The 20,587-nt window shown below is 43.4% G+C and overlaps 1 protein-coding gene and 1 long non-coding RNA gene across 2 annotated transcripts; both read right to left on the bottom strand.

Moving 5' to 3' along the window:
• Window positions 1-15,157: 15,157 nt before the first annotated feature.
• Window positions 15,158-17,171, bottom strand: LOC144689962 (uncharacterized). Its single transcript, XR_013578740.1, has 2 exons — window positions 17,060-17,171; window positions 15,158-17,029 (listed from the first exon to the last, which is right to left on the bottom strand). It is a non-coding gene; the product is annotated as an uncharacterized LOC144689962 (long non-coding RNA).
• Window positions 17,172-17,502: 331 nt separating this feature from the next.
• On the bottom strand, window positions 17,503-17,918 carry sf3b5 (splicing factor 3b, subunit 5). Its single transcript, XM_078557488.1, has one exon. The coding sequence runs from the start codon at window positions 17,837-17,839 to the stop codon at window positions 17,579-17,581; it is 261 nt and encodes an 86-aa protein (XP_078413614.1). The 5' UTR covers window positions 17,840-17,918; the 3' UTR covers window positions 17,503-17,578.
• Window positions 17,919-20,587: the final 2,669 nt, after the last annotated feature.

The raw sequence follows: 20,587 nt of genomic DNA, 5'->3' as shown, positions 1-20,587 counted from the left end.
AGCAGATACCAAATGGGAGAGTCTGAAAGCTTGGTCAGTGAGATGGGTTTAAGGGTGTTAAAGGTGGGAGAGGAACTGAGAGGTGAAAGAGTTCAGGGGGGGAATGTTTCGGAGGTGGTGCTAAAGTCCCCACCACCACTGGAGAAAAGGGAAGAGGAGCTTGACAGAAGGCTGTGAATGAGAGTCTTATTTGCAGAGGAATGGACATCTTGAAGAGCTAATACATGAGAGAGTTAAGGAGGTCATGGGAGTGCGGGGAGGAAGCAACCTGGAGAGAGCTGAAGCTGAAGTTCAGGATTTTAAATTCAATGCTCTGTAATGTATATCAGTGAAATGGGGTGGACAGATTGATGGGGTTAAACCTTACAGAAACCACTGCAAACTCAAATGATGGTTACTCCACAACATAGTCAACCGTAATGAGAGAACCTGAATTCATTAGCATTCTCCCCAGGCAGTTTTGCGTGCAAGTCTCGCTCCAGCAACTTGAGCCATGAAATCCAGGCTGATACTTCAGTGCGGCATTGAGGGAGTGCTGTACTGTTCAAGGTACATTTCAAATGAGGCTTCCGCCCTCTCAGACTGCTGTAAAAAACATGGCTGCTAGTCAAAGAAAAGCAGGAGAGTTCCTGCTACTTCCTGTTCCAGTGTAGTGGCAGGAGTTCAGTATTGTATTTCTTTGAATATAAAAGATTGCGGGGTGAGCCTGATGAAAAGGTGAACTGATTTGAAAGGGTAGATAAGAAGAATGGTGAGGAAATCAAGAACAAGGGAGCACAATCTCAGAATGAGAGCTAGGCCATTCAGGAGAGAAATCAGAAAGCAGTTTTTCACACAAAGAGTAGTGGAAATCTGGAACTCATTCTCACAAAAGGCTGTGGATGGTTGGGGGTGGGATGGCATTGGAATATTCAAAACTGGGAGCGATTGAGTTTTGTAGGTAAAGGAAGTGTGAATATGGAACAATGGCAGGTAAATGGAACTGAGGTGCAGATTTAAAAAAAAATTCATCTATGAGATGTGGGTGTTGCTGGCTAGGCCAGCATTTATTGCCCATCCCTAAGTGCAAGCTGTCCTCATAAATGAGCCCACTGAGCTCATTGTGGTTTCAAATCCCAACATAGGATATGTCAATAGTATAGGGAATTTCTCTGGACTTCTGCACATTATCAAGTCTTCCGTAGATTCTGTTGTAATCTGGAATTCTTAATCTTTCAAATTAAAAAAAACAACATTAACATTAGACTTTTTTTTGAACAGGTATGAAAACCCAACATCCAGTTAAAAAGTTTCCACTGGAAACACCATATACATAGAGCTTCAGTGTGCCTGATACAGAATGGAAATCTTGGCAATTTAGAGATACACTCTGGTTGCCAGGCTAGGGCTCCCCTTTTTTCTGGGAAAGATTGAGGAGTTATATGACTTGATAGAGGTCATTAAGACTACGAAAGGGCTTGATAGAGTTAAGATGATGTTTCCACTTGCAGGTGAGACCAGAACTAGGGGCTATAATTATAAGATAGTCACTAATAAATCCAATAGGGAATGCAGGAGAAACTTCTTTATCTCAAGAGTCTGGAACTTTCCACAAGAAGTTGTTGAGATGAATATTATAGATGCATTTATGGGGAAGCTGGATAAATACAAGGGAGAAAGGAATAGAAGGATATTGATGGGGCTCGATAAAGTGAGGTGGGAAGAGGTTTGTGTGAAGCACAAAAACCAACATGGACCTGTCACTCTGAATAGTCTGTTTCTGTGCTGTAAATACTATACAACTATGTTACCAAACTCCCAGGCATTTATGTATCTTCAGGGGTGCATAGATCTGCTGTCACATTGTGTGTGGTAAAAACAAAGTGGATCCAACCAGGGCCACTCTCTCCCACGTCAGTATTAACTTGCAGCATTCAGGAACTGAGCATCAGGCATCAGTGGTGGTTCAGTTCGTAACACTCTCTTCCTTGAATCAGAAGTTTGTAAGTTTGTTCACATTCCAGAAACCTGAGCCCGTATCTACACTGGCCAGATGTCTGGTTTCGTACCGGAGAGTCTGGTTTGTAGCCGGTCTGACCACTGTCTGGTATTTTGTACCTTTGATCACTTACCTCAGTGAAGCAGCAGCAGGGGCCTGCGCTCATTCTTTTCCCTGTCTGCAGCAGCCTCAGTTTACATATTCCCCCCCGCCCACTCCATTGTCTCTCAAACTGTAATCAATCTCAGTACATGATGACATCATCCTCCATGTGTCACAACAGTGTCCGCTATTAATGGTTTCTAACAGTGGCCAATGGCACTTCCAATGCAGTACTGAGGGCGTGTTGCACTATTGGAGGCGCTGTCCTTCAGATGGAATGTTAACTGAGACCTGGTCTGCCCCCTCACATGGATGTCAAAGACCCTGCTGCACTATTTTGGAGAAGAACTGGGTTTTGGGGTTAGGGAGGTAGGCCTGTTCCTCAGGAATAAAGACCAGCATTTACAGTGTTTTTTAGACTACATAAAGCACTTTACAGGAAATGAAGAACTTTTGAAGTGTAGTCACTTTTTGTAATGGCATGGCAACCAATTTGCGCACAGCAAATTCCCACAAACACCAATGAGATAAATGATCAGATAATATTATCTTTAGAATGATCGACCTAAATGGAGTTGGTGTATTTGGTGACCGCTTTGGTGCCTTTGGAGACGGCGTGTTTGGCCAGTTCCCCTGGCAGCGTGAGGCGGATGGTGCTCTGGATCTCCCCGGCTGAGATGGTGCGGCGCTTGTTGTAGTGAATGAGGTGCGAGGCCTCGGAGGTGATGTGCTTGAAAATGTTGACAAAGAAGGAATTCATAACACTCACGGCCTTGGATGAGATCCTGGAGTAAGGGTGGGGCTGGGTCAGCACCAGCTCTGCTTGCGAGATTTCCTCTGCTACTTGGGCGGCTTCTTGGTGACTTTAGTCAGTGGCCACTTTGACGCCTTGTCGGACGAATCACCCTTAGCCACAGCCGCCATCTCAGGCATTCCACTCGACTTGGACCATAGTGGTACAGGGAGCATATTGGTTGTCGCTGCATTAATAATCCAGAACCTTATGCTAATGATCTGTTGTCATGAGTTCAAATCCTACCAAGGCAGCTGAGGAATTTAAATTCAATTAAACAAATCTGGAATAAAAACCTAGGAGCAGTAATCGTGACCATGAAACTACAAGATTGTTATAAAAACCTTTAGGGCAGAATTTTACATTTGGCGTGCGGGCATGTGCCCGACACGCTGGGATGTAAAATGATGCGCAATAATGTCGGGCGTACGTGCATCCTGATGTCATCGCAAACTTGTGCGATATTTCGTTTGGCGGGTGCGCGCTGGAGTTGGCTGAATAACTGAAAGGCCTATTAAGGCCATTAACTAGGTAATTAAGTTGCATTTTACGCAACGGTTCAACATTACAGTTGGCACTCCACGGCTACGTTCGCGACCGGGTGTCCCTGGAGAGGGAGCTCGCGGTGTCTGCCGGCACCATCGAGGCCTTCCGTGCCCGGTGGGCACCGCGGGGACTGGGGTGTTTTGTTGACCCCTTTAATCACATTTTGGTTTAATGTTTGTAAGGTTCCTTTAAAGTTTTTCCTTGATTTTACAGCTGACCTGACTTAGGGGCTGTGCTTGATTTACCCCTTATTTTGTTAATTTAGTTAATTGTTTTAACTCTGAAAGAGATTACAGTTGGCGGGCAGGCGAAAAGGCCAAGCAGCCTTTATGTTTTTTTAGCAAACCTCATCCACGAGTGGGATGAGGTTTCCCAAAGCTAATACTACTTAAATAAAACCGTTATTTTCAAAATAAAAGCATGTCCCATCTCATGTGACACAATCGCCGTGTGGAGCCAATCGCGGGCGGTGGTTGGCTCCATGACCGGGCCCGCCTGACCAATGTAAAATCTTGGCCTTAGGGAAGGAAAACTGCTGCCCTTACCTGGTCTGGATTATATTTGATTCCAGATCTACAGCAATGTGGTTAATCAACTGCCCTTTGAAATGGCCTGGCAAGCCACTCAGGAGTATTCAAGAAGGTGGCTCCTCACAGGTGATTAGGGATGAGCAATAAATACTTGCCTTGCCAGCGACACCCATATCCTGTGAAAACATTTATTTTTACTGATGTTGGTTGCAGGATACGTATTGACCAGAATGCTGGCGACAACTCCCCTGCTCTTGGAATAATGTTGTGGGGTCCTTTACATACACCCCAAGAGGGTGGACAGGGGTCAAGGATTAACAATTGAAAGACAGATGGTTGGCTAAATAATGCCATACAGTTGCATGATTTCACATGCTGCTGATAGAGTATTATAAGGGGGTGCATAGGGTGGTAGGAGGAGCTGCATGTGGAGCATAAACATAAGCATGAAGCAGTTAAGGCCTGTTTCTATGCTGTAAATTCTATGTAACATAGCCCATTCTGTTATTTAATTAACAAAGTGGCCTTTGATACCAATATTGGTCAGAGATGCCTCAGTTGGCATAAAGTATGTTGTTTAATAAATGACTGGCACACAGCACCATTAAAAGCTGGTCAGTAAAGGGCTCATTAACTTACCGACCAGTTTCTGGATGAATTGCATGCCATTTGTCTGATGTTTCTTCTTTATTAAGGAGAAACCCCCAGCTTAAATGAATTATTCTGCATGCTTTATCGTTACAGACAAGTTATCAGTTCTATTTTGTCCTTTTCCTAACCGTTCATACACGGTTCCACAGCTGTCTGGGATCTTGCTGAAGCGACCTTTCCTTACCCTAGGGAGTGGCTGATGTTATCCAGAGATTTGGATGAATCAAACAGACTTGTGCAACGCGATGCTGCTTGCTTGCATAATTGTGGTAGCTCTATCAAGCACACGTGTGACTCAAAAACAAGCCCAAATCCACATCCATATTCACATCTGTAATTCATTCCAGGTCATCTATTATCTATACTCAATGCTCGCTTTGAATCCCAGTACATCATGAAGCATTTACAATGTAATTATCCCCTCCGTTCCAAGCTGCCAAACTCCTGAAATTAATTTGAGTGAGATTATTGGGTCAACTCAAACCAACCCCTTGCTTCCATTTGCCCGTACACTATAATTTCATGAATGATGTCTGATGAGTAAAGAACTAGAGATTACAAGCATTAAGTCTTGTTTTCAGATCTGTTAATTTAAGAATTAGAGGGAACTCCTCTTTCTGTAGTTTTTGGAATGTGGAATAGACTCCCAGTTAGGAGTGGTTAACATTGCATCGATCAACATATTTGGTAAAATGATACCTGAATTTTGGATCTGGAAAAGTGATTGATAAGGGTAGGTACAGATTTTTTGTTGAGAAATGTAGGTGTAAATAAGGACTGAAGGAGAGTGAAGCGTGCAACACTGATACAAAAAACAGAAAGACAAAGCTGCCAATGGAAATCGGTTGAGGGATTTGTCCGAACACCAGGGAGATCTCCCCCCCGGTCTTCTTCAGGATAATGTCATGGGACCTTGTATGTCTGCCTGAGAGGAAAATGGGGCATTCGTTTTATATCTCAATACATACAAATTAGGAGCAGGAGGAGGCCACTCGGCCCTTTGAGCCTCTTCCGCCATTCAATAAGATCATGGCTAGTCTGACTGTAACCTCCTTCAACCCCCAGTAACCTTTCGCCCCCTTGTTAATCAAGAATCTATCTAGTTCTGCCATGAAAACATTCAAAGATTCTGCTTCCACTGCTTTTTGAGGAAGGGAGTTCCAAAGTCTCACTACCCTCAGTGAAAAAAATTCTTCTCATTCTGTCTTAAATGGGTGACCCCTTCTTTTTAAACAGTGACTCCCTAGTTCTAGATTCTCCCACAAGAGGCAACATCCTCTCCACATCCACCCTGTCAAAACCCCTCAGGATCTTATACGTTTCAATCAAGTTGCCTCTTACTCTCCTAAACTCCAGAGGATACAGGCCTAGCCTGGTGTCCAACCTTTCCTCATACGGCAACCTGCCCATTCCTGGTATTAGTCTTGTAAACTTTCTCTGAACTGCTTCCAAAGCATTTCATCCTCCCTTAAATAAGGAGACCAATACTGTACACAGTACTCCAAATGTGGTCTCATCAGTGTCCTGTACAACTGAAGCATAACCTCCCTACTTTTATCATTTATTGCGAGGGGAATTGAATATAACATTCTATTAGTTTTCCTAATTACCTGCTGTACCTGCACACTAACCTTTTGTGATTCATGCACTAGGACACCCAGATCCCTCTGAAACTCGGAGCTCTGCAATTTCTCACCATTTAGATAGAATGCTACTTTTTTATTTTTCCTGCCAAAATGGACAATTTCACATTTTCCCACATAACACCCCATTTGCCAGATCTTCGCCCACTCACTTAACATATGCCCCCTAGTGGCCTCCTTATGTCCTCTTCACAACTTACTTTCCTATCTATCTTTGTATTGTCAGCAAATTTAGCAACCATACCTTTAACCCCTTCCTGCAAGTCATTTATATAAATTGTAAAATGTTGAGGGCCCAGCACTGATCCGGGTGACACACCACTTGTTACATCTTGCCAACCAGAAACAGACCCATTTATGGCTATTCTCTATTTCCTGTTAGCTAGCCAATCTTCTATCCATGTCAATATGTTACCTCCTGCACTATGAACTTTTATTTTCCGCAATAACCTAAATTGGTTAAACATGATTTCCCTTTCGCAAAACCATGCTGAGTGCCTGATTGCCTTGAATTTTTCTAAGTGCCCTGCCATAACGTCTTTAATAATAGCTTCAAACATTTTCCTTTGACAGATTATAAGCTAACTGGCCTGTAATTTCCTGCTTTTTGTCTCCCTCTCCTTTTAAATAAAGGAGTTACATTTGCTATTTTCCAATAACACCTTCCCTGAATCTAGGGAATTTTGGAAAGTTAAAACCAACGCAGCAACTATCTCACCAGCTACTTCTTTTTAGTCCCTAGGATGAAGTCCATCCAGACACGGGGATTTGTCAGCCCGCAACTCCAACAGTTTGCTAAGTACCACTTCCCTACTGATTGTAATTTTCCTGAGTTCCTCCCTCCCTTCCATTTCCTGATTTGCAGCTTACTTCTGGGATGTTACTTGTATTCTCTATAGTGAAGACCGATGCAAAATACCTGTTCATCTGCCATCTCCTTATTTCCCATTATTAATTCCACAGATCACTTTCTATAGGACCAACACTCACTTTGTTAACTCTTTCTTATTTTAGTATCTATAGAAACTCTTACTCTTTGGAATGTATCCATTCTGTGTATTCTGAAATATCTCTTTAAACGTCTGCTAATGCATCTCCATTGACCTATCCCTTATTCTCATTTGCCAGTTCACTTTACCTAGCTCTGCTTTCATTGCCACATAATTGCCCTTAAGTTTAAAAAACTAATTTCAGACCCACTCTTCTCTCCCTCAAACTGAATGCAAAATTCAATCATATTATGATCAGAGCTACCCAGGGGTGCCTTCACTCTGTGGCTATCAATTAATCATATCTCATTGCACAATATCAGGTCTAGTATAGCCTGCTCTCTGGTTGGCTCCAGAACTGGTTGTTCTAAGAAACTATCCCGAAAACTTCTATAAACTCCTCATCTATGCCCATTTGATTTTTCCAGTCTATATGTTGATTAAAATCCCCCATGATTATCGTCGTACCTGTCTGACAAGCTCCCATTATGTCTTCCTTTATACTCTGTCCTATCATGTAGTTACAATTCGGGGGCCTGTACTCCCATATCTATAATTTCTCATCTTGACTCACACTGCTTCTACATCCTGCTTTCCTGAACTTAGGTCATCCTTCTCTACTGCGCTAACACCATCATTAATTAGCAGAGCCACCGCTGGACCTAGCTCCCGGTCCTTCCCAAAAGTCGTGTACCCTTCAATATTCAGGTCCCAATCTATGTCTTCCTGCAGCCATGTCTCTGTAATGACAATCAGATCATTTTTTCTTTACTCTTTCATGGGTTGAGGGCGTTGCTGACAAGGCCAGCAATTGTTGCCCATCCCCAATTGTCCTTGAACTGAGCGGCTCAGAGGGCAGTTAAGAGTCAACTACATTGTTGTGGGTCTGGAGTAGACCCATAGACCAGGTAAGGATGGCAGTAATGGTGACCATGATCACAATCACCAATTGTTGTGAAAACCCATCTGGTTCACAAATGCCCTTTAGGGAAGGAAATCTGCCATCCTTACCTGGTCTGGCCTACATGTGACTTCAGATCCACAGCAATGTGGTTGACTCTTAACTGCCCTCTGAAATGGCCTAGCAAGCCAATCAGTTCAAGGGCAATTAGGGATGGGCAACAAATGCCAACCCTGCCAGTGATGCCCAAATCCCATGAAAGAATAAAGAAAAAAAATCACTGTGACCTGAACATTTCAGCTTTTCATGCAGATAGTACATGAAATACAGGATGCAGTCTATACAAACAACAGAAGGTGACCTTGCTGGATCATAGGCAGAGAAGCTTCATTAAAGGGGAAAGGTCATCATCCATGAGCTATGGTTGCCATCTGAGAAGTCTCTGTTCATCACCTATGAAGACAAGGTGATTCAGTCCATCATTCAAAACAGTTAACATGAAGATGATACCATTCTTCTTTAGTTCCTTGGTGTTTTCTCTCACATTTGAATTTTAAATACAATTTCCAACAATAAACTAAGATCAGAGTCATCTCAAATTCCAATTATTTGATGCAATGAAACAGAAATCAGACAGGCATAAGAAGCGGTTTATGTAAGCTAGTAACAGGCGTAATGAATTTCTGCACTTTCATCATTTCTCTTCTCAGTTCTCATTGCCTCCCTACCCACCACTACCACAGGTTGATTTACATAAAGGTAGCAGTCAAGATCCCAAAAGCCAACTAACCTATCTGCTAGTCACACAAGTCAGGAAGTTCCTATGTTTAATTGCTTACCTCTGCTGAACTGAGTGATCTTGACTAATCCAGTGGAACTATGCTGTAGCCAAGATTCAACGCCTTCAAGTGTCCATTTGATGTAACACTGTGGGAACGAGGGTGAACTTATTCCCCAACAGTATATCATCCCTCACCTACAATTTTAAATATCACCAGGCTCATTACAGTCCTGTGTTCAAAAGATGGTGCACAGGATCCCCTTAAGCTGAGAGAAGGGACCCCGGGTGTCACCATGGCAATCCCAGGCCGGGTTCAAACTCTCAAACACAGAAAACCTTGAATATTCAGAGCAACGACTGGCCCAGTACAGACACCCATCCCTATCCGGTGCATACCCCTGCCCCACTCTGTTGGCAGTTTGTGGCCTATCACTGGATGCTGCATTTTATACACACAGTGCTGATGTTGATACTTTTTCTATTGAAATTACACATTCACACTCCTCATTGATGCGAAAACACCTTTGAAAACAGAATATAGCTTCACTTACCAGCTCCCTGTCCGTTCCTCTTCACAGCCTGGGGTTTTGAGAGTGAAAAAACAAAAAACTACTGCGGATGCTGGAAATCCAAAACAAAAACAGAATTACCTGGAAAAACTCAGCAGGTCTGGCAGCATCGGCGGAGAAGAAAAGAGTTGACGTTTCAAGTCCTCATGACCCTTCTACAGAACTGAGTAAAATTAGGAGGGGGGTGAAATATAAGCTGGTTTAAGGTTGGGGGGGAGAAGTTGTGGGGGGAGTGGTGGTTGTAGGGACAAGCAAACAGTGATAGGAGCAGATAATCAAAAGATGTCACAAAGGAACAAAGAGGTGTTAATGGTGGTGATATTATCTAAGAGAATGTGCTAATTAAGAATGGATGGCAGGACATTCAAGGTACAGCTCTAGTGGGCTAGTGGGGGTGGGGTGGAAAGACTGACAGGGCATTACAGGTATAGATTTAAAAATAATGGAAATAGGTGGGAAAAGAAAAATCTATATAAATTATTGGAAAAAACAAAAGGGAGGGGGAAGAAACGGAAAGGGGGTGGGGATGGAGGAGGGAGTTCAAGATCTAAAGTTGTTGAATTCAATATTCAGTCCGGAAGGCTGTAAAGTGTAAAGATCTTGAACTCCCTCCTCCATCCCTACCCCCTTTCCGTTTCTTCCCCCTCCCTTTTGTTTTTTCCAATAATTTATATAGATTTTTCTTTTCCCACCTATTTCTATTATTTTTAAATCTATACCTGTAATGCCCTGTCTTTCCACCCCACCCCCACTAGAGCTGCCATCCATTCTTAATTAGCACATTCTCTTAGATAATATCACCACCTTCAACACCTCTTTGTTCCTTTGTCTGTGACATATTTTGATTATCTGCTCCTATCACTGTTTACTTGTCCCTACAACCACCACCCCCCCCAACTTCTCTTCCCCCCCCCCCCACCCCCTTAATCCAGCTTATATTTCACCCCTCTCCTAATTTTACTCAGTTCTGTAGAAGGGTCATGAGGACTCGAAACGTCAACTTTTTTCTTCTCCGCCGATGCTGCCAGACCTGCTGAGTTTTTCCAGGTAATTCTGTTTTTGTTTTGGAGAGTGAAGTTGAGCACACAGTCACCCCGCCCTGGGTAGCATTTTAAACATTAACTGGGCTTTTTAATAAACCCCTCCCCTGCCCATTATTGCAAAGCCACAGGTCTTCTCTCTACTGGCTTCTGCCCATGGAGACATTCCCGGTACAGGTGGCTTCCCAGGCCTGCTCCCGGCCCCATTACTGGCCACGTGGGAGGCAGCAGCGGCCAAGGAGTTGCCGGAGACTCCACTCCTGGCACCCACTCTGGGTTTCTGGCTGTCTTTGTTTTCTTATTCAGCTTCTTGCCTTCAGCGTTAGTAAGGAAGTCAGACTTGTCGTCACACGTCTGGCCGAGGCGATTAGTGACGATGCAGCTGAAAGTCTCCCGCACGGCACCAGAATAACTGCTCCACTCCAGGTCCTCCAATCACAAAATCTCCCCCTCCCTTGCTGCTCTTCCAAACATAGATTCGGTCTCTGGAGGAGCAGCAAGAGTGTGAAGGAGAACAGCGGTGATTACAGGAGCTGGAGCAGCAAGCGTGGGAGACACGGAATCTGTCTTCGGAGGAGCAGCTCTGCAGTATTTTCCTGCTCTTTCTGCATTTTTTAATTGTCCAGCCCTATTCAGATTACAGAGCAGGCAGAGGTCAGAGACACTTAGATTGGCGGAATTCCAAATTTAAATGTCAGAAACCCACTAGGCAGCAGAAATTTCTCATCCCTGCTCCTTCAGTCACAAGGATAGAGTTCCCTACCTAACGGCATCCTGACACTGACTGTTGCAGCTCATGGAGAAGGCCCTCCACTATGTCTCAAAGGAGCTCTGGAGCTTTACTTGCTTCACCTACATTCCAGAGCATAGATAGTTTGAAAAGCAATTGTGCTTATGTCATAGATTCAGTTCAATTCAAGGGGGTAATTAAATTAGCAGACATTCCTGAAGATATAAGAACATAAGAAATAGGAGCAGGAGTAGGCCATTCAGCCCTCAAGCCCGCTCTGCCATTCAATGAGATCATGGCTGATCTACTTCAACACCATTTTCCTGCACTACCCTCATAACCCTTTGATGTTTTTAAAATGTAGAAATCTATCAATCTCACTCTTGAACATACTCAGTGACTGAGCCTCCACAGTCCTCTGGGGCAGAGAATTCCAAAGATTCACCACCCTCAGAGTGAAGAAATTCCTCAGCTCATCCTAAATGGCCTACCCAGGAGACTGTACCCCCTGGTTCTATACCCGCAACCAAGGGAAACATCCTTCCTGCATCTATCCTGTCGAGCCCTGTAAGAATTATGTATGTTTGAATGAGATCATCTCTCATTCTTCTAAGCTCTAGAGAATAAAGGCCCAGTCTATTTAATCTTTTCTCATAGGACAATCCCTCCTTCCCAGGAATTAGTTTACTGAACCTTCGTTGCACTGCCTTTATGGTAAGTATATGCTTCCTTAGGCAAGGAGACCAAAACTATACACAGTACTCCAGATACGGTTTCACCAAGGCTCTAGACATTTGCAGTAAGCCATCTTTACTCTTATACTCAAATCCTCTTGCAATAAAGGCCAACATACCACTTTCTTAATTGTTGCTGTGCCTGCACATTAGCTTTCAGTGACTCATGAACAAGTCCATCCAAGCCCCTTTGAAGTTCAACACTTCCCAGCCTCTCACCATTTAAGAAATACTCTGTATTTCTGTTTCTCCCACCAAAGTGGGTAATCTCACATTTCCCTACATTGTATTCCATCTGCGAATTTTTGCCCACTCGCTTATCCTCTCCAAATCCCCTTGAAGCATCTTTGCACCTTCCTCACAACTCACACTTCCACCTAGTTTTGTGTCATCAGTAAACCTGGAAATATCACATTTAATCCCCACATCCAAATCATGGATATAGATTGTAACTAGCTGGGGCCCAAGCACTGACCCTTGTGGTACCCCAATAGTCATAGCCTGCCAACCTGAGAATGACCCCATTTATTCCTACTGTTTTCTGTCCATTAACCAGTTCTCAATACAAGCCAGTATATTCTCTCCAATTCCAATTTTGTTCAACCTCTTGAGTGGGCCCTTATCAAAAGTTTTCTGAAAATCTAAATATACCACATCCACTGGTTCTCCCTTATCTATTCTGTTAGTTACATCCTCAAAAAACTCCAACAAGTTTGTTAAATGCGATTTCCCTTTCATAAATCCATGTTTGACTCTGCCCAATGCTACCATTATTTTCTAAGTGTTCTTTTATCACAGATTCTAGCATTTTCCCTACTATTGATGTCAGGCTAACAGGTTTGTAGTTCCCAGTTTCTCTCTCCCTTTCTTAAGTACTGGGGTTACATTTGCCACCTTCCAATCTCTAGGCACCATTCCAGAGTCTATAGGATTTTGAAAGATGACTGTCAATGCATCTACTATCTCTACAGCCATCTCTTTCAACATTCTGGGATGTAAATCACCACGTCCAGGGGATTTATCTACTCTTAAGTCCCATTGATTTTTCTAATACCTTTTTTTTACTAATATTAATATCTTGCAGTTCCTCATTTATACTGGTCGCTTGATTCTCCATTATTTCTGGGAGGTTTTTAGTATTTTCCTCCATGAAGACAGACAAAATATGTATTTCGTTTCTCTGCCATTTCCTTATTTCCCCATTATAAATTCTCCTGACTCTGCATGTAATGAACCTACATTTCTTTTTGCTAACCTTTTCTTATTTACATACATGTAGAAGCTTTTACAGTTTGTTTTGTGTTTCTCACTAGTTTACTCTCATATCCTATTTTCCCTTTCTTAAATCCTTTTCTTGGTCCTCCTTTGCAGAATTCGAAAATGTTCCCAATTCTCAGGCTTACCACTTTTTTCACAAATTCGTATGCGTCTTCCTTTGATCTAATGCAAGCCTTGATTCTTTCATTAGCTACTGTTGTAACACTTTCCTTGCTGGGTTTGAATTAAGGGAATGTACTAGTGTTGCAAACAATGTATTAGTTCTTTGAATGTTTGCCATTGCCTGGCTATCATCATATCTTTTAACATAGTTTCCCAATCTACCATAGCCAATTTTCCCCTAATACATCTAAACAAAGGAAACTATGAAGTTAAGACCCTAGTCTCTGATTGAACTACTGTACATTAAACTTAATGTAACATCCTATCATATTGTGGTCACTGTTTCCTAAAGGCTCCATTACAATGAGCATTAATTAGCCCTTTCTCATTGCACAATTCTACATCTAAATAGCCCATTCCCTAATTGGTTCCTCCACGTACTGCTCTAGGAAATCATCTTGCACATACATTCCAAGAATTCAACGTCCACATTGTTAGTCCTAATTAGGTTTACTCAGTCTATATGTAGATTTAAATCCCTCATGAATACTTTATTACTTTTGTTACATGCACCTGATTTATACTGTGATTTACATGACCACTGCTGTTTGGTGCCTATAAACAATTCTCACCAATGTTTTCTGCACCTTGCTGCTTCTTAGTTCCACCCAAACTGATTCTACATCTTGATCTTTAGAACTAAGGTCAACTCTCATTACAGTACTAATGCCCTCTTTAATTAACTGAGGTATCCCACCACCTTTTCCCACCTTATTAAATGTCACATACCTTTCAATATTCAGGTCCCAGCTTTGATTTCCTTGAGCATGTCTCTAATGGCTATCAAGTCATACATATGAATTTCTATTTGAGCTGATAATTCATCTGTTTTATTGTGAATGCTGTGAGCATTCAGATACAGAACCCTTAATTCAGTTTTTTTTAAACTCTGGCCCTATCTGCTGCCGCACTCTTAAGTTTGCAATCACTGTCCCTTCCTGCCATACTCTGATTATCATTATGTTTATTGCTCCTTTGATCTATTACCTTGTGAGTTCCCTTTAAATGTATTCAATCTTCCCCTACATGATCCCTTTCGCCCCTCTCCAGATTTGTTACAGCAGAGACAGCCATTCGGCCCATCATGTCTGCACCAGCTCTCCAAATGAGCATTTCACCTAGTGCCATTCCACCACCTTCTCCCAGTAACCCTGCAGTCTTCCTTTTCAGATAATAAGCCAATTCCTTCTTGAATGCCTCGATTGAACCTACCTCCACCACACTCTCAGGCAGTGCATTCCAGACCTTAACCACTCGCTACATGAAAAAGCTTTTCATCATGTTGCTTTTGCTTCTTTTGCCAATTACTTTGAATCTGTGTCCTCATATGAACATATGAACTGTAGTTAGTTTAAACCCCTCTCTACTTCCCTAGTTATATGATTCACTAGAACACACTGGCCCCAGCATGGTTCATATACTCACTAAAAACATTGAGGAAAATGTAAGTTTTCGATGTGGAATTAAGGTTGAAAGTATCAACATGAAGCTGCTGCAAACAATAGGTTTTTCAAACAGCTGAAGGGAAATTATTTTAGGACAAGATATTGTAACCCTCAATAACTCAGGGAATACTGAGGCTTCACTAGGGGCACTGATGCATTGGATATCTGAAGAAAAGTGATGAAGATGATTCCAACACTCAAAAATTAAAACCACAAAGGCTCAAAATTGAACAAAACAGCTCATTAATCTTGAATTGAGAAAGGATTGAAATCACGAGATATAGATTACATAGATACAAGTATGTGTTTTTATTCCTTCCTGTATTTTGTTTTATATGTAGACAGATAAACCCTCCTTTACTGTAAATTCAAGGCTCTTTGACCATGACAAGCTAGTTAACTAGGCGTTTGCTGTTGCATTTCAGGTTAACAAAAATGTCAAAATAACTGAAGCATTAAAAATTCCCATTTAGCCACAGATTAGGGCAGTGATATACATTTGAGTAAAGCACAGTTCACAAGTTTCTCCAGTTTGAACCCAACCTTTACTGTAAATTCAAGGCTCTTTGACCATGACAAGCTAGTTAACTAGGCATTTGCTGTCGCATTTCAGGTTAACAAAAATGTCAAAATAACCGAAGCAATAAAAATTCCCATTGAGCCACAGATCAGTGCAGTGATATACATTTGGGTAAAGCACAGTTCACAAGTTTCTCCAGTTTGAACCCAACCTTTCACAAAATACAATCTGTAGAATTGCAGTGAAAACCAATGCTTGAATTTGCCAGAAACAGACTTGTCACTTTGCAAATTAGCAACACAAAATAGGTCCAAAATCCTCACTTCCGAATGATAAAAAGGCAAATTTCTCAATGTCCTGATGATGTTTTGAATCTGGCTGACCAAGCACTACTGAACCACTTTACACACAAAATCCACTGAAGATCATCTATTAAAACACCAATCTACAGGGGGAGGAATGGAAAAATTCACCCGATAAGTTGGTCTTCATTTCCAAAACTGCTTTCCTTTTAAACAGATTGACATTCCACGTGAATTTCCCTTGAATAAAAAACACCAGCGACATGCCATGCTTGCAGCCTGCTTTGCTTTGAGGATATTGTCATGATTTGTGTGTTTCAAAGCACTTCTCTGCTTCTGCTTTCTTTATTCAAACAAGCACTCACCAACTTAAAGGGCCTGGCCTTTATAAAATTCACTTGCTGGAGAGAGCTCAGGAACCTCTGTAGCTCTGTATAGTTTTCCCACATGGGGCAGCCCTCTGTTTTATACTATTTATGGGGCAATTCATTCACAGATGCCTTTTTGTGCAGGAACCGTCTTCGTATGGACATCAGGTATTTTTGGAATCCTCCCTTGCGGGTTCTTTCAAGATCATCACACCAGCATTGGGCTCAGATTTCAGTATGATTAAAAATCTTCCAGTGCTCAAAGCCAGGATGAAAGCTTCTCACTGATCAACTTGTGTCGAAACCTTTCCTTTTTACTAGGGGACAGGTCATTTTTGTAAGATTTCCCTCCTCGGTTATGTTGCCAAAGCGAGTGCAAATCACTGGATGTGAGGAGCTTTGGACCATCTTGAAATGGTGAAATTTCTCTTCCATTAACAAGCTGACAAAGGTGCCACTTGATAACATCTTATGCAATCGGCTTAGCTGGTGCTTGTGACCATTAGCGTACAAAAAAGTCACTGCATTGCACAAAAAGGTCAACTGTTTTTGTGAGGCTTTGAGATACTTCAGATTAGTAACAATGCTGTATGCCAAACGCAAGTCCTTATAATGGCAGAGCTCTTGAGGCAAATGGAGACTCCCAGGCTGCAGATGCAAGATGGACAGATTCCTTGGCTGGTTGTGGGGTGTTAAGCGAATGGAGACATTTATGGCTGGAGAACCACCTGGTTGTTGGAGGACAGGGTACACCACCTGGCTAAAGATATGGGAACAATCCTCTGCTTGAGGTGGGGTCAGCTGATCCCTTGGTTGTTAACAAGGGGGTAGATCATATTGATGGCGAATGGAAGGGGAGAAATTGAGTCCCAGGTTGGGCGTGGGGGAACTGAGCTTCACTTCTTCCACAAGCCCTATTCCTGTCTCCTACACCCTCACCATTCCTCCTCATATTTGTACTATTCCCCTTTATACCCCTCATATCCCTGTCCTTCACCCATATACCCCTCATATCCCCGCCCTTCACCCATATACGCCTCATATCCCTGCCCTTCACCCATATACCCCCCATCCTTCACCCATATACCCCTCATATCCCCATCCTTTACCCATATACCCCCCGTCCTTCACCCATATACCCCTCATAACCCCATCCTTCACCCATATGCCCCCTCATAACCCCATCCTTCACCCATATGCCCCCTCATACCCCCATCCTTCACCCAAATACCCCTCACATCCCCATCCTCCACCCATATACCCCTCATACCCCCATCCTTCACCCAAATACCCCTCACATCCCCATCCTCCACCCATATACCCCTCATACCCCCATCCTTCACCCAAATACCCCTCACATCCCCATCCTCCACCCATATACCCCTCATACCCCCATCCTTCACCCAAATACCCCTCACATCCCCATCCTCCACCCATATACCCCTCATACCCCCATATACCCCTCACATCCCCATCCTTCCGCCATTAACACCCCCTCACCCCGGGCCGGGCCCTCTCAGGCCTCCTCGGGTTTGTCGGGCGGGGGGCCGCATGGCTGCAGCATCTTCTCCATGAGGTTGAAGCGGACTCGGGCCTTGGTCTCATTCTCGGCCACGGCGAAGTAGTTGAGCAGGTCGAAGTGGCCCATGTACGAGGCGTACGAGTCCCGGTGCTGGTTAACCAGCCACTCCCACTTGGTGGTGTCGGCGTGACCGGTGCCGATATATTTGGACTGGAGATGTTCCAACTGGCTGTGGATATTGTAACGGTCCGTCATGGCTCTCCCCCAAAATTCAAAATTCAACCGTCAACCACCCGAAGCCACAGCGCGGAAAATCCAACATGGCCGCCGGCCCCATGGTTACAGCCACTTTTAAAATTATCTATAAAATTAAAAGCTAATCTTGCTAAAGTCCAGCGACTTTATCACTTATTTTAATAGAAAAATAATTTTTTTTTTGTAAATGAAAGGGTTTTTAAAGCTTAAAATAAATTATATTCATACGCAGGCGCATTGGGAAACGGATGGCTTGAAGCCCCGCCCTCGTGGTATCGGCGCTCTTGCCTCTCTGGTACCCCCTAGGCTGGAGGATCACTGCTGCGAGGAACTACAACACAATTCCCTCTTCCTCAGCCAATTCCACTATGTACATTTATTTCTCTGCTGGCATGAACTTCTTTTGGTCCTTGATCAGTATCTTGAGTTGTCATATTTAGACTGGGATTCTGAAACGATTCCTACTGATCTGCAGTGTGTTATTTTTTAACCATAGAATTACCTGGAAAAACTCAGCAGGTCTGGCAGCATCAGCGGAGAAGAAAAGAGTTGACGTTTCGAGTCCTCATGACCCTTCAACAGAACTGAACACAGTTCTGCGGAAGGGTCATGAGGACTCGAAACGTCAACTCTTTTCTTCTCCGCCGATGCTGCCAAACCTGCTGAGTTTTTCCAGGTAATTCTATTTTTGTTTTGGATTTCCAGCATCCGCAGTAGTTTTTTGTTTTTATTTTTTAATCATTATTCTTTCATGTGATGTGAGCATCACTGGCAAGTTCTGGTCTCCACATTACAGGAAGGACATAATTGCTCTGGAGGGAGTGCAGAGGAGATTTACAAGAATGGTGCCAGGGTTTGAAAATTGCAGCTATGAAGAGAGATTGGATAGGGTTGCTTTCCTTAGAACAGAGGAGGCTGAGGGATGACCTAATTGAGGTGTACAAAATTATGAGGGGCCTAGATAGGGTAGACAAGAAAAAACTGTTTCCACTAGCAGTGGGTCAATTACCAGGGGGTAGAGATTTAAGGTGATTGGTAGATGGATTAGAGGGAACATGAGGAACAACTTTTTCACCCAGAGGGCGGTGGGTGTCTGGAATTCACGGCCTAAGTTGGTGGTTGAGGCTGAAGCCCTCAACTCATTTAAAAGGTACCTGGATCTGCACCTGAAGTGCTGTGACCTGCAAGGACCAGGCGCTGGAAAGTGGGATTGAAATGAGCGCCTAGTTTCTTTTTTTCACTTTTTTGGCCAACACAGACGCAATAGGTTTTTAGCAACATTTGATGATTATAGTTGTCATGGTCAACAGTACTGAGACTAGCCGTATATTCCAGATTTATTAGTTGAATTTAATTTGGAATTTGTACCTGTGTCCTCAGAGTATTAGCTGGGACCAAAAGCAATAAACTGTGGATGCTGGAAATCCAAAACAAAAATAAAAATACCGGGAAAAACTCAGCAGGTCTGACAGCATCTGCGGAGAGGAACACAGTTAACGTTTCGAGTCCGTATGACTCTTCAACAGAACTAAGGAAAAATAGAAAAGAGGTGAAATATAAGATGGTTTAAGGGGGGGAGGGGGCTGGGTGAGACAAGTAGAGCTGTATAGAGGGCCAGTGGTAGATGGAGATTGCCAAAAGATGTCAAAGACAAAAGGACAAAGAGGTGTTGAAGGTGGCGATATTATCTAAGGAATGTGCTAATAGGTGACATTAAGGGTAGAAAGCAGGACGAGCAAGGTACAGATAGCCCTAGTGGGGGTGGGGTGGGGGGAAGGGATGCGCCCTCACACCTTCCTCTCCCTCCCAGAACCATGATAGGGTCCCCCTTGTCCTCACTTATCTCCCCACCAGCCTCCGCATTCAAAGGATCATCCTCCGCCATTTCCGCCAACTCCAGCATGATGCCACCACCAAACACGTCTTCCCTTCACCCCCCCTGACGGCATTCCGCAGGGATCGTTCCCTCCGGGACACCCTGGTCCACTCCTCCATCACCCCCTACACCTCAACCCCCTCCCATGGCACCTTCCCATGCAACCACAGAAGGTGCAACACCTGCCCCTTTACTTCCCCTCTCCTCACCGTCCAAGGGCCCAAACACTCCTTTCAAGTGAAGCAGCATTTCACTTGCACTTCTCTCAATTTAGTCTACTGCATTCGCTGCTCCCAATGCAGTTTCCTCTACATTGGAGAGACCAAACGCAGACTGGGTGACCGCTTTGCGGAACACCTTCAGTCTGTCCGCAAGCATGACCCAAACCTCCCTGTCGCTTGCCATTTCAACACTCCACCCTGCTCTCATGCCCACATGTCCATCCTTGGCCTGCTGCAATGTTCCAGTGAAGCCCAACGCACACTGGAGGAACAGCACCTCATCTTCCGACTAGGCACTTTACAGCCTTCTGGACTGAATATTGGGTTCAACAATTTAGATCATGAACTCTCTCCTCCATCCCCACCCCCTTTCTGATCCCCCTTTTCTCCAATAATTTATATAGATTTTTCTTTTCCCACCTATTCCCATTATTTTTAAATGTATTTCCATCCATTGTTTTATCTCTACCTTTTAGCCTATTTCGATCCCTTCCCCCCACCCCACCCCCACTAGGGCTATCTGTACCTTGCTTGTCCTGCTTTCTACCCTTAATGTCACCTATTAGCACATTCCTTAGCTAATATCACCACCTTCAACACCTCTTTGTCCTTTTGTCTGTGACATCTTTTGGCAAGCTCCACCTATCACTG

This window comes from Cetorhinus maximus, chromosome 14 (assembly GCF_964194155.1).
Source record: "Cetorhinus maximus chromosome 14, sCetMax3.hap1.1, whole genome shotgun sequence".
NCBI classification, from domain to species: domain Eukaryota; kingdom Metazoa; phylum Chordata; class Chondrichthyes; order Lamniformes; family Cetorhinidae; genus Cetorhinus; species Cetorhinus maximus.
The sequence above is the reverse complement of the archived record's forward strand: the minus strand, read 5'-3'. Positions and strand labels throughout refer to the sequence as shown.

Excerpts from the sequence above, each read along its gene's own strand:
- sf3b5 (XM_078557488.1), bottom strand. The coding sequence starts at position 17,839 with ATGACGGACCGTTACAATATCCACAGCCAGTTGGAACATCTCCAGTCC.